The sequence below is a fragment of the Etheostoma spectabile genome, chromosome 11, assembly GCF_008692095.1.
Source record: "Etheostoma spectabile isolate EspeVRDwgs_2016 chromosome 11, UIUC_Espe_1.0, whole genome shotgun sequence".
Classification (NCBI taxonomy): domain Eukaryota; kingdom Metazoa; phylum Chordata; class Actinopteri; order Perciformes; family Percidae; genus Etheostoma; species Etheostoma spectabile.
The window spans coordinates 12,185,001-12,200,162 of NC_045743.1; the positions used below are offsets into that span (position 1 = coordinate 12,185,001).

At 39.1% G+C, this 15,162-nt stretch overlaps 1 protein-coding gene across 1 annotated transcript in view; it reads left to right on the top strand.

The window, feature by feature from the left end:
- The window catches only part of erbb4b (erb-b2 receptor tyrosine kinase 4b), a 104,360-nt gene that overhangs the window by 22,881 nt on the left and 66,317 nt on the right, over positions 1–15,162 (top strand). The window contains exons 8-10 of the mRNA XM_032529960.1: positions 3,143–3,275; positions 6,935–7,028; positions 13,225–13,379. Of these exons, the coding sequence (XP_032385851.1) occupies positions 3,143–3,275; positions 6,935–7,028; positions 13,225–13,379 (382 nt within the window). The remainder of the gene's footprint in view (positions 1–3,142; positions 3,276–6,934; positions 7,029–13,224; positions 13,380–15,162) is intronic.

Here is a 15,162-nt window from a genome sequence, read left to right on the forward strand (position 1 = left end):
AAACGTTGGAGAAATGGATTTTGTTTCCTTCACACACTTCTTCAAAATGTCAAATCTTGGTATAGCAAAGTGCACTGTTATTTTTATCCACAAAAGTGCTATCTGCAGAATAACCCAACCCAGAGAGGACTGTTTCGTAACCATAGCATTCTCAGCAATGTCTTAAATCTTCCAAATATACACACACGGTAAGCATAAATTATTTAATTTTATTTGGCTGATTAGAGCTCTTCTCGGACTTGGATGGGCATGCCAATCTTAAGTGACATCTTCCTGACTCTCCTGTTAGCTCTGCGGCATATTTTGGGTCAGGACAAATTACACCTTTATCATATTATCATATTATCATCATATTAGTATCTTCATACTTAGCATATATCTAATGAATGTCAAAATGATTGCAAACACCTTTTAAGTAAATTGAACTTACCTTTAGGAAGACCATTGCTGAGTGTTATAAGAAGAGAGATTTAAGCTAACAGTAAAGAGCATTCTTATTTAGTCCGTATGAAGTATCCTCTATAGATCATAGCCATCATAGATGTTATTAGTAACACTTGTGCTTTTTACTGAGACAAGTCAAAGTCTGCAGTAAAAAAGGTCTATTGAAAATAGCAGGTGCTTCACATTGTCCCCATACAAGGGGACACAACTTGGAGCAGAATTTTAGTAAAAAATCTGCAAGAAATACTGGAAGTAAATACAGTCCACTTTCAAATTAAAAGATGTGATCACATTTTGGCAAATCAGTGGTGGTTAAGGTGCTCTTGTAATGTATAAATGTAATTGATAACATCACCGGACTCAAAGTTTCTAATGATGACTCCATAATTGTATTTTGAGTTTTTAAGGATTTCTATGGGTATTTTAAACCATGCGAAGAACAATCTCCTTGCTACATTTATTGGTCTTGTCAACAGTTTTCAAAACATCCCAGAGTGATTTGATATTTTTGAAATTATGTATTATTCTAACTATTTCCGCCTAAGTCAACATAATTCCACATTACAGCGAAGGTGAAAATGAAAAATAAATATTATCAATGCCAATGTTTTGCCACATGTTGCACAGGGTCAAGGATAATTTCCTCAGCTGCCTCTTTAGCTTTTTCAATAGCTGCCCTGCTTTGCTTTTAATGCCTGTCTTTGAAACAAAAGAAAAGGATGCAGGAAACTGAAGGCAAAACTTGAGTTCCAATTACACTTCTCCCAACAACCCTTTGAATATTAACAGGTGCTTACGTTCTTTCTTTGTTTCTTTCTTTCTCTATTTCATAATCATTATAGCATGTTCTCCTGTCTCCCACAGGACTCCAAAAAGCACCTGACATCTCGGCCCCATGGGCTTTTGTTTTCCACCCATTACAGAAACATCTGATGTTGGTATCTTTTTGATCTTGCAAGTGCTGTATAGTTAAAAATCCATCCAACCTCTCCTCTTCCCGTGTTTACTTCCTTTTTTAGCACCCATCATTCCTCTCTCTCTTCATCTTTCCCTCTGCCTGGTCAGTTTACCTACGGCGCTAGAAGCCCAACAGAGGTGGTTTTGTATCTTGTGAAAGGCAACACTTTCATCCTCTTCCCTCAAAAGCAACACTTAATTTCCGTTTTTTCTCCATGTATCTGCATCCTTTTGTCTTATTAAAAAAAATATGAATTTAGGTAGTTTGAAAATTGCTATAGCTGACACTGAGGCATAGCCCCTGACTTACATGTGGCCACAACCTCAGAAACAGCAGAGTCCTCTTCTTAACCATGTTTATAGCTATGGAGAAGAGAAGAGTCTGTTTTAAGATCCACTGACAAGGGGGAAATCATGTTAGACGTACAGTAGATTGAATGATAAAAATTCTGAGTGTATCTGCAGTGCTGCCACCATGTTACTTCAATACTCTCATTTTGTCACTGTAATACTCTCAGATCTAGCAACCTTTGTAGGAATAAGTGCTGAAGGGGGACGAGAGAGAGAGATAAGAGATCCAGACACAAGAAAATAATGGAAGTAGAGTAGATGTGATGGCCTAGATCTGTTGGTACTATAAACAGCGAGGCAGATAAAGAGAGAGCAAAGTACAAACTGTTCGCTGTGAATAGGCGCTTTTATAATGTTTTTACATGACTATTTAAAACAGCGGGGAGAAAAAATACCTGTTTGTACTGTCTATGTGCAGCTATGGATTTGTGCGTTGAAAGCAGCTACTGGAATATATATATATATATATATATATATATATATATATATATACACACACACACACACACACACACACACACACACACACACACACACACACACACACTACACACATGAGCCTTTTAAAACAAAAACCTTCAAATATTTCCAGACTATAAAGTTCTAGGGACATTTCTTTCTTTTTTTTAAATCTGCATGACATCTGCAGGTGCTTTCTGCTGTAGGTCCCACCAGTGCTTCGTCACTGCTGGCTCAGTAGTTTTATAATGAAGCAGGACAGCTCTCTCCTTTGCTAGCTCCACACCGAGCCATATCACAATGTACTATACACACACAATGCATTAATAGACAATTTATATCAATACAAAACATACAGTATATACACTCACATTGGCGAGCCATTACTGTCCGGGACTGAAATGGGCTAATGTAATATTTTAAAAACTGTTGCCGGGATGGAATGGGAGTATTTGTGGGAGGAACTAGGTCTTCTTTCAGTTCCTCCATTAGGGTAATTATTGTGTGACTGCTCATGTTTAACATATTTCTTCACTAAATAGAAATAGCCTAATCCTTTAGCACCTCTTTGAGCTCTGCACCTATTTCTCTCTTGCTGTCATTACTCCTGTCATTGTTTCAGAGAGTCATCCCTACAAAAACACACCTTTCATAGACCACCGCAATTAAACAGTTGCTCTCTGGAGGCAGAGAAATCATGTGGAAAAAAAATCAACCCTCGCAACTTGGATATGGATCTAGCCCTGTGTCTTTGCATAAATAATGTGACTACATGGTGTGATTTTATATCCAGCTATATGGGATAGATCAGGGTTTACCCTCTGCGCTGAGTCATGAAAGCACACCTGCATTCTATACTGATGTAATCCTTGGTTGTTTTACTCTCTTTCTTACTTTCTTACTATTTTTTGTGTATGTTTGCATTGAGCAGCCAAGGCGCGGATGGTGTGTGACCCGCTGTGTTCAGACGCAGGTTGTTGGGGTCCTGGCCCAGACCAATGCCTCTCCTGCAGATACTTCAGCCGTGGACGAACCTGTGTGGATACCTGCAACCTCTACGAAGGGTGAGTTATGCATTTGCATGCATATACACTCCTGAGTGTTAGATTACACAGTGTGTTGTCCTCTTAATGTCCTTAGAGGTCCTTATTACATTTAAGGTTTACCCAAATTGTAAAAAAGAAGATGTACACCTCTTAATTTAGCTAGGGTCCTGATCTTTTTCTCTATGATGCTCACAAAATAAAGCAAACCATAAAATCAAATAGCTCCTGCTGTCATCGATTGTGTTTTTTTTTCTAGGTTATGATGAAATTACATTCTTTTTTCAAATTGGCTTACATGTCAAAAGAAAATTCAAGGTGGGGATGAAAACTGCTAGTCTTTTTTTTCAGTGTCTGGTTTATTTCAGATCAGCCTGAATACTTTCCAACACTTAAAATACTCAGGCTTACCTTGTATTGATACCAGCAGACATTAGTATCGAAGAAATTAGTAGCTTCTATTCTATGGCTAACTTAGGGAGAAAAATAGAAACAGCAGAAGAAGATCATCTTTGGGTGAGAATGCCATAAATGACACACGATTTCATAACCAAGCTGAAGGCTTACTTTTGTCCTCTGTTAGTAGGAATATCTGTGTCTAGTTCCAACAGCAATCTATAGATAAACACAAAAACATAGATGTACTGTAAGTGAAGACTTCTGCTTTACTAACATTTTTGGAAGAAAAAGGCTGATGTTGGGAGCAGATCTCTGGTCTCGCAGCTGTGATATACAGTAACTGCAGATGTAAGAGGGGCCAGTGCAGGGCACAAGGGCACGAAAGAAACCTTTAGGACTGCGCGTGCGCGAGGGATAAACCCAATAGCAACAGCTCTTAGAGGGCTATGCCTATACTCATAGAATCTGAAGTTACAATACATAAGTATTGTTTTAAAGGCACTCCTGCAGAGTTTCAAAAAAGGAGGTATAGCCTGATGCTATCCTGTCATTACAAAACAGTGACAACTCCAACTCCCTCAGTGAATTTTTCTTATAACATTTTAGATTTTTTTTTTTTTTGCCTTGCAGAATTACTGAAAAGATGCTTTTAAGTCCTTTTGAGTCCTTATTTGATAACAAACCATTGGTGGCCACATTGGAGAGGAATCAGGAGAACCAGAAGGTGCCATTAGGGCAGGGGGGCTAGGCGTGTCACTGCGTGTCACAGTCACTGCTTGCGCACGGGGCCACGCCCTGCCTACCTGTCCACCTGCACGTCAGCACTACCCACCCTGTTAGCGTTACCAGCACATCATCTCCCAAATAAAACACTTTACTGAATGCAACCCCAACCCTTTACCCTCTGAGCTGTGTGTCTCATGAGTCACTCTTAAAATATTTTATCATTGTGCGTGCCTTTATTTTGTATATGCTCAGCATTTCCTTGTCTAATCCAATCTTCAAGTTGCCCTGTAGCTCAAGTTGTTGTTGCAGCACCTTTATTTCCATGTTTTTAGGCAGTAGAAGTGTAGCAAATCTACCTTAACAAGGGTAGCATGACGGTATGCAGAACTTACTTAACATCAGGTGTTATTTTGGAGAAAATCTTGGAGGACTAAAGAACTTGAGGACTAAGTGTAATATACACTGCTTGCTCCACCACAAGGAGACTTATATGTTTAAAATGTAACAGCAGTTTTATTTTGTTTGAATTTAACCTTTGTGGGTAATCTAAAATGTATTTGCATGCTGCCAGACAGCAGCTCGACGACGAGGAACTTGAATTGCCTAAATGGTTGTTGAAAATGTTCACGAAGTCAAAACCATTTGGACGTTATTGTTCAAAATCCTTAAAATGCAATTTTATTTGTTTGTGTGAACATACTAGACTGGGTAAACCCCGCCACTCTGCCTGCAATTTGATTTTGCCCTACAGCTGATCTGGAAACCTGCACGTTTAATTCTCCTGCTTCAGTACACAACTTTGCGGGAACCAATCACAAACTGGCTTATCTACCTGCCTCGTTATTGGCGGTTTAAAACGATGATGATAGAGAAGCGACCAAGCAGCTTCTTGTTTACATTCAACAAAGCGGCCACCAAACGCCACCTAATCGCAGCAACTCATTGATGCCGCTGTCGTTTCTGCGTCACCCAGATCGTTGGTCTGATTGGTTGATGGACTATCCAATTGCATACAGAGTCATTTGAACTATGCCTGTTGGTCACGCCCCTTGTGCAGAGAAAATACAGAGCAGACTCAGCAGACCAATGCTCAATCTCAAATCTATTGAGCTTGGCTTTGGTCTAAATTTTTGGTGATAGCCAGACTATGAACATACAGGTTTGGCAGTACGTATTACTTCCAAAAGCCATTTGAAATGAATGTTATATCTGCATCCAATCCATGGTGTCCAAGGTGTATTACTCACGGCAAATGTGTTTTTGCATCTTTGTCCCTTTACAGACAGAAATTACAGAAATATAGAACACAGCATAATATCATGCAATAGCCTATAGGACTTTAGTGTCAGTGATATCTTCCAGCTACACTGCAGCCTTTATTATTTTAACCAGCACACACCCAGACAAAGGCTTACCTCCCCTGCCTCCTTGAAGTTTTTATGAAGGCCAGATGAAGCATAATTAATACTAATTTGATTTAGATCCCACTGGGCCAACGGCATTTTTTTTCTCCCAGTGCTGAGATGGAACATTCTGTTTTCCCTCACTGGCCAAAAGAGAAGTACCCAAAGTAATTCTCCTCGTCCTGTGGTGACAAAGGCAAAGTGCCAACTCAGCCACACTGTGGTCACATTTAATGACTTTTCAAGGCCACTCTGGTGTTCTACTATTGTAAGGGGATTTTAGAAATTGAATAACAAGGCACTTAATTTAATTGATATTTGAACCCTCGCAGGTACTGCACCTTTCAACTGCCTCAACCCCCTGCAGGAATTTCAGTGTAATTACTGTGTGTGTTGTGTGTGTGTGTGTGTGTGTGTGTGTGTGTGTTGTGTGTGTGTGTGGTGTGTGTGTGTGTGTGTGTGGTGGTGTGTGTGTGTGTGTGTGTGTGTGTGTGTTGGTGTGGTGTGGTGTTAAGAGATAGTTCCTAATGATGTTACGATCTACTGACCTTTATGTCCAAAGTAATCATTGTAAGATGCAATGGTCATGCTAGCATATAGAAACAGACAAATCATCCACTAATAATAATATAATTCTCTCTCAATCCCTCCATCTGCCATCTTTGCTCTGGAAATGGTATTATGAACATGTTCAGATTCAGACATTATTGATTGAAAAGGATAATTTCCGAAGTCGTGTTCAGCAAAAAGGAAGCATTTGAAGAGATTGTTGTGGAACACAAAAATGTGACATTGACATTAGAATTCTTATTTAGTAGGAATTCAACAGATGCCATTGTTTTTTGTTTTTTGCCCAAGTTTTCCAGAATGGGATTCCACTGAATTTGATGATTTATGTGTAATAAAATGTACTTCCACTTATTAACAGAAAGCATGAAGCTTTGATGTGATTTTGTCCAAATGTAGTAATGATTGTTCATGACATTTTGCTAAATGGACTCATGCAACATCTTTATTGGCTAAGGACACAAAGCTGTGTTATTGTTTGATTTCACAAAAAATGTTTTGCTCCCTATCTTGTCTCTTTTACCTATATCACTGTTTATTCTTTATCCTCCTAATCCCTCTCTCCATCCCTTTCCTCCCTCTCAGGGATATCCGAGAGTATGCCAACGGATCTGTGTGTGTGGAGTGTGACGGCCAGTGTGAGCGAGCTGACGATGACTCTTTGACCTGCAGCGGTCCGGTAAGCTTGCTCCTATAGACAACAATAGTATAACTGAATTATGTATTTATCTCACGTCTGCCAGCTTAATGTAAGAGGACTGCTGTTTGAGTAGTTTATGTTTGCTTTTATTCATTACATTTAATTAAATATCATTCAAATTAAACAAAAATGATGGCATTATTCCATCATTGAAAGATGAACTGCAGTGTCATCTGTTTTACAGCTAGAAGCTATGTATCCAAGGCTAATGTAAGTTAGAAAAGCAAGGTAAAAGGAAGCCAACCGAGCTCCTGGTTAGCTCCCCTGGTTAGCTCACCTGGTAGAGCGGGTGCCCATATATAGAGGTATTGTCCTCAACGCAGCGGCCACAGGTTTGACTCCAACCTGCGTCCCTTTGCTGCATATCATCCCCCCTCTCTCGCCCCCTTTCCTGTCTAAGCTGTCCTATAGCTATTAAGGCCTAAAATGCCCAAAAAACTATCTTAAAAAATAATGAATTATGTAAACTATGCAACTATTTTTTTGTTTATTTATGGATATAGAAAGACAAAAGGATCCCAGGCATAATATGTAAAAACGATGAACAGTTTTTTACAACATGCAAACACATAGAGCCCTTCTAAGGGTAAAAAAAAAGAAATATATCAATAGTACCAGATAAAACACATTGAACTAGAAAACAATAAATTACCCATTCCCCAGTTTAGAGTCTATTTTCCCCTAATTATCTATTTTATTCCACAAGTAAACACTAACTAACTAAATCCCTTTTTGTTTCTGCCATTTTAATATTATGTTTCATAGTGTCACCAAATCCTACCAAAACGTCTAAAACCTGTTGAATTGAATTAAAAGCAGAATGAGCTGAAAGTGTTAACTTGTTGTTTTCAGTGTTGAGCCCCCAAATGAAAAGTATATAAGGCCAGAGCATTGCTTCACTCAGCACAATCTAAATGACTTGGAGCTGCAGACATTCCTTGCGGTCATCTGAGACTATGATTAATTATTGTATTAGCAGTCAAAGTGTGCCTTTCAGCTGTGCTATCGATCATGTCTCATGTTCCAAGTCAAAGGTAAAACTGATTGTTTGGGCTAAAATCAGCATTGTTTTGCATACTAATTTGCATGTATTTAATACATGTTAACTATAAAAACTATATTGTAGGACAGGCTTTTTTTTTTCTTTCTTTCTTTCTTTTCCAAAAGGCATTTGTACTCTGTTACTGTAGGCGCTCTTTGAAAGATTGTTTGGTAGCAGCTGCACATTAGAAAAAATGCCAGAGTGGAAAAGAAAATCCCTGACCTTCATTTCTGTCCTGCACACTACACCCACAGCTACATGAGGCCCCTGACCCTGGGCTTTCTCTTAAAATCTTATTTTGCCGTTTGATAGAGAGGGATGTTTTGCGACAGATGCAAGCCAGAAGGGTTATTTTGTGTCCCATCACAACCTTGTCAGTTTGCCCACTATAGTTTAGAAGTAGTTGTTTTCCCAAAACTACTGGAGTGTTAGTGTCTGAGTGTACAAACATGGGTAGACAATGCCAAAGTTGGTTGTTGGCTTGAATATAGTGTGTTTGTTGTTGTCGTTGGAGGAGGATTGTTGGTTTGATTAACTTGGCTGTTCGCTTGATACCTCACAACCCTTTGCTTGGCTTCTTAGACAAGTGATGGGTAGGTGGGTGCTATAAAGAGGATAAAACAATGCACATACCTTGCTTACTTTCAGCAGTTTGAGGGACAAAAAATAGAAAAAAACATACTGCAATCAAAGTAATGATTTTCATTAGCAGATATGGCTCAACAAGTTAATTAGAGCAAATGCAATATAAAAGAGGCTAATGTGACATTCCTATTGTAGCGCTAATGGATTCTTCATTTAATTACCTAAATGTCTTATATAAGAGGTTAGATTATTTATATACCTGTATATGACTTTAAACATCACTTTCAGCAACTGTTTTGATATATCCTTATTTTTGCATACTGTAATTTTCATATACTTGTACCTTAAAATCTCAGACATTCATTACTTACATCAGTACAGCTTGTTTGAGTGTGTGTGTGTGTGTGTGTGTGTGTGTGTGTGTGTGTGTGTGTGTGTGTGTGTGTGTGTGCGTGCGCGCGCGTATGTGACTCAAGCTGTGTATAATGGGAATGTCCCAAGGTAACCTGTTACACCACAAGAAGATTACAGCAATCATGCTCTGGCCACAGAGCACATGGCAATTACATTAAGGTTTACACACGATGATTTGATAGGCCTAATGCCCTCTGAGGAGAAAGATTGGAGATATGACTATAACCATGAATTACGGCTATGTTATGGACAGAATAGGTGATAATGGTAGATCTGGATTAGTTGCTGTTGATTAGTAATACATCATAATTCTATATCCAGCAAGCACATCTATTACGGTGTCCTTACTGAAAGATTGGAGCTTGCTTACTTTTCACAAATGGTACTGAAGACTCCTAACTGACTGTTCACCAGTAATGAGTCTGTTGTCTTCAATCTTCTGTAAACACTATATCTCGTAAAATAATCCTATAGTTTTTGGTAAATGGTCTATGTGTGTGAGAAAGGTAACTCACACCAAAATGTTTGAGAATGTACAAAAGACATATGGTATCTAATTAGAATACATTTGAATCTGCGGGAGTGGCTATATATATTTTTAATCAATTTGATCAAAATCGCAGGTGGGATGCAATATTTGTTAATGGCGAAATATGTGTCATACCAGACTGAATGAAGTATTGTGGTGCTGCAGAGACGTCCAGGCCTACACATCCTAACCTATGGACTAAAGAAAACATCCTTGTATTGTATAGGTTGCGGAAATCACGCTATAATCATTTTATATTTATTTTTTATATTATTCAATGAGAATAATGATACAAAAATTATTATTCCCTCCAGTATGGTAAGTCACATCACAATTTCAGTCAAAATGATTGCAATTAGATTTTTTTCTCATATTGTGCAGCCCTTGGCGCTACTACATCCATCTCTCTCCTATTCGTTCCACTGTTTCATTTCTTCTTTCTCTCCCTTCTATCTTCCTTTTTATCTCACCAACTCATCATTAATTCTTAAAATGATTTTGTAGTATAGTGTGGGAGTATATTTAAAGGACTATGGCTGATATACAGCAGAACATGAGGACTCTGCCTCTGCATTTATATCATAGTAAAATATATAGTAAATCTTGGTGTACCTGATCATGCCTTGAAAAGCCTTTTATGTGGCTGCCTGTTAAAGGTCTTGACTATAAGCTCTGACACCGTAAAGATAAATTGGCAATCCGCCTGAGATGCTGGTTTTTGTGTATGAAATAGAAGGAAGAGAGATAGAATAGATATAAATATGTATTTACACTCACCTACCCAACAACGTCACTCCCAAACTTTACCACAGGCAGACCGATTGTAAATTTACAGCATGGTACTTTAGTCACGACACTGTGTATCCCTGTCACTTTTTGGATGTCCCTATGCCCTGCTGGACCAACCACTTTTTGTGTGCTCTGTCACATAGTTTAACTTGCTGATGTGATGGGGCTATTGGACAAACACACACACACACACACACACACACACACACGCACACACACGCACACACACACACACACACACATAAACATAAACATAAACATCAATAGCCACGGGTGAAAAGACACTCATAAAAGTGAAGAGCCAGGCTTAACCCTAAAGCCAGTGAAAGTAACAAGACTTTCAATTTGTATAATTACACTGGGCTGAATGCATGTTCACACACACACACACACACAAGCTACAAAAAAGCGCATACAGATGCATTAGCATAACACACTCATACACGCACACACATGCACAGTATGCAAGCCCATGCACAGAAACTACTTCTGGTTATGTATGAACAAGCACTCACACACTCCTCCACTTGTAATACAACTTTTTTTCTACCACATGGCATTGTTTTGTCATTGATTACATCCCAGTTTGCAACAAAATAATACAACAGATACCTTATTTCTTGATATTGATTGATTTCATTGTTGATCAATCCAACACAAAGATTCTATTACCTTAAAATAATGTTTCCAAAAACGTTTCAGTGGTTCATTAACTCGTTGAGACGTAAGAATATTGGTAACAATTCCCCTCCCAACCTGTAGGGGGAACAAAGCGGAACAGTGCTTTGGTGCCTACTGTAAAGGTTCTGGTTGACAAGTAGCTAATGAAATTCTTGATGGGTAACATAAGATTATGACATCGTCCAACACGCCCAGTTATTTTTAGTATGATTGTTTTGACCACGGTTAACAACAATGGGCTAACCCACAAATTCATCAGTTACGTTAACTGTATAGATAGACAACTAATCTAATGGTAATTTAGCTAACGAGCACACCCCTGTCTTCTGGCTCAGTCTCCCGGCGCTGCGAGGCTTCAGTCTGGATGAGAGCTGACAACACATCTATTCCACAGTCAGCCCCCAGCCAGCTAGCAGCCAGCCCGGTTAGCATTTAACTCCGGTGCTAAGGACGCTAACGGCAGTTTACTGAATCGTCGGGGAACAGACCCAAATCAGAACAGCAGCCACTCATAACGTTACACCTTAGCGTTACCGGTGCCCCCTCTTTCGCTTTTAGCCGTCTGTACAGTTAGCTAAATTTACCAGACAAAACAGGAATAAGGCACCAAAAGGCCTACTAGTAAGTTAAAGATGTGGTAGCACTGGATCTGGACGAGAAGGACAACGCTGGGAGTTGGAAGGGGTCTGAGTGGCGATTTTGGTTTTATTTTTTCATATCGTTACAGCCCTAATACATATATCAAACACATTTCAGGCCTGTGTGTAGTGTGTTCTAAAAACAGAGTGAAAAATATGTCATTTACCCTCTGGGAATCAATAAAAAGTATAAATTAAATTAAATATCAGTCACAGGGGAAGTTTTATTGCAGAACGAGTACTTTTAGTTTTGATACAAGTACATTTTGTAGCTAATACTTTACAATTTGAATTCAGAAATTTTGCCATGTAATGGAGTAATTTTACAGTGAGCTCTGGTACTTTTACATAAGTAAAGGCTCTGTATACTTTTTCCACCACGTGTGTGTGTTTGTGTGTGTGTTGTTTGTCAATTAGATGTTCTTTAGGCCTGTTGATTATACGCGTCCTGTCTGGATGAGCTCTTTGCCTCTCTTCCTCTCCTCCCCTACCACCTCCCTCACCTATATTAGCTCCATAAATCCTGTTCTAGGCGGATTGTTATGGTCATTGTGTGTGCTGTGAGCGATGGTTATTATCTGTCTGCTCTGCTCACACTGCTTTATGTGTCTCGTCTGCTCCCTCCCTTCTGTCCCTCTTTCTCTCTCTCTTATTCAAACTATATCTCTCGGGCTCTTACTGCCTCTCCCTTTCACCGTGTTATCCTGCATCCATGTCCACTCCCTCTCTTCCTCACTTTCCCTTATTACTCTACAGTACTTTTTACTTTTCACCTTCTGTCTTTTGCTCCCTGTTATCTTTATTTTGCTCTCAAGCTTTCAATGCTACACAACCACAAGACTTGAATCTATAAAGCTGCTAAGAAACCTGCACTTGGCAAGTTATTGATGTAGAAATAAACCCGCCAATCAGTCTACATTACAAACTGAGGCTTCAGCTGATATTTCATCTCATGGTGACACCACAGATTTGTCCATTATGCCCGGCTTCAGGATGTCAGGTATAGACAGAGTATATCCTCTCCACACAGGAAGTTTGGGAATTAAATCTTGAAAATAAAACCTACACATCTCTGAGAAAAAGCTGGACTCACCAGTGATAAGTAAACCAGTTTTTACCTGTTCTTTTCTGTCTCCAAACCCACCTGTCATGAAAAGTTTGCAGGAAATTGTGTCACCTGCCACTAACTGCAAATTTACCTAGTAAAATCCTTGTGTTTTTTTCTATCCAAATCTTCCTTTATTGGTAGTGCTGGAATTGTGCTGAAATGCAAAGCTTAAACTCAAATAGAGCTTTATACTTCTCCATAATATTAATAGTAAATAAGAGTTGTCAGTTAGTATCGTCACTTAAATAGCAGCTTAGCAGCCCACTTGTGTGTGTGTGTGTATGTGTATATATATATATATATATATATATATATATATATATATATATATATATCAAAATTGAAGTGCACTTCTGAAAAACAATGCTTTTTCTTCTCACTTCCCATAGGGCCCAGAGCATTGTGTGAAATGCCTGCATTTTAAAGACGGCCCTAATTGTGTTGAAAAGTGTCCCGATGGCCTGCAGGGGGCCAACAGCTTCATCTTCAAGTACGCCGAAGCCAATAATGAATGCCATCCCTGCCATGCCAACTGCACCCAGGGGTAAGTACAGTCAGGACACGGACTAGTCAGAGGTGTTGGGTTCAGTGGTCATTAGTCCCCAAAAGATTCTGTCATTCCATTATACATCAGAAAGGGGTTCCCTCAATCTATAAAAGATGAATGAAACCAAACGGTTATCAGCCAGATAAAACCAAAATACGTGGAACATTTCTACATTTCATGTGTCATCCTAGATGGTTTTACAGGATGATGACTAATCATTAGAAAAATCCATTAGCAGATTGATTTTAATCGTTAATTTCAGTGTTGAGAATTATTTATTTGAAATAGGGACAGTGCATATTATTTATGTAAATATACACAGTGGGGCCAAAAAGTATTTAGTCAGCTACTGATTGTGCAAGTTCTCCTACTTAGAAAGATGAGAGTGGTCTGTAATTTTCACCATGGTACACTTCAACTATGAGAGACAAAATGAGAAAAAAAAACATTACATTGTAGGATTTTTAAAGAATTTATTTGTAAATTATGGTGGAAAAAAAGTATTTGGTCATCACAAACAAGCAAGTTTTCTGGCTCTCACAGACGTGTAACTTCTTCTTTAAAAATCTCTTCTGTCCTCCACTTGTTACTTGTATTAATGGCACCTGTTTGAACTTGTTATCTTTATAAAAGACACCTGTCCACAGCCTCAAACAGTCAGACTCCAAACTCAACCATGGCCACGACCAAAGAGCTGTCAAAGGACACCAGGAAGAAAGTTGTAGACCTGCACCAGGCAGGGAAAAGTGAAAGAGTGAATCTACAAAAGGCAAGCAGGTTGGTGTGAATAAATCGACTGTGGGAGCAATTGTAAGAAAATGGAAAACATTCAAGACCATTGATAATCTCCCTTGATCTGGGGCTCCACGCAAGATCTAATCCTGTGGGGTCAAAATGATCATGAGAATGGTGAGGAAAAATCCCCAAACTACACTTATGGACCTGATGAATGACCTGCAGAGAGCTGGGACCAAAGTAACAAAGGCTACCATCAGTAACACACTACGCCAAGAGGGACTCAAATCCCGCAGTGCCAGGAGTGTCCCCCTGCTTAAGCCAGTACATGTCCAGGCCCAAAATGGAACTTTTTGGTAAAAAAAAGAATGCAGAGTTGCATCCCAAGAAACACCAAACCTACTATGAAGCATGGGGGAGGAAACATCATGCTTTGGGGCTGTTTTTCTGCAAGGGGACAGGAAAACTGATTCGTGTTAAGAGAAGAATGAACGGGGCCATGTGTTGTGAGATTTTAAGCTAAAACCTCCTTCCATCAGTGAGAGCCTTGAAGATGTATGGCTGGGTCTTCAAGCATGACTATGATCCCAAACACATTGCTCTGGCAACGAAGGAGTGGCTCCGTTAAAAAGTATTTCAAGTTCCTGGAGTGGCCTAGCAAGTCACCAGACCTCAACCCCATAGAAAATTTGTGGAGGGAGTTGAAAGTCTGTGTTGCCCAGCAACAGCCCCAAAACAACACTGCTCTAGAGGAGCTCTGCATGAAGGAATGGGCCAAAATACCAGCTACAGTGTGTGCAAACCTGGTGAAGACTTACAGGAAACGTTTGACCTCTGTCATTGCCAACAACGATTATGTTACAAAGTATCGAGTTGAACTTTTGTTATTGACCAAATACTTATTTTCCACAATAATTTACAAATAAATTCTTTAAAAATCCTATAATTTGATTTCCTGGATTTCTTTTTTCTTTTTTTTTCTTTTTTCCTAATTTAGTCTCTCATAGTTGAAGTGTACCTATGATGAAAATTGCAGACCTTATCT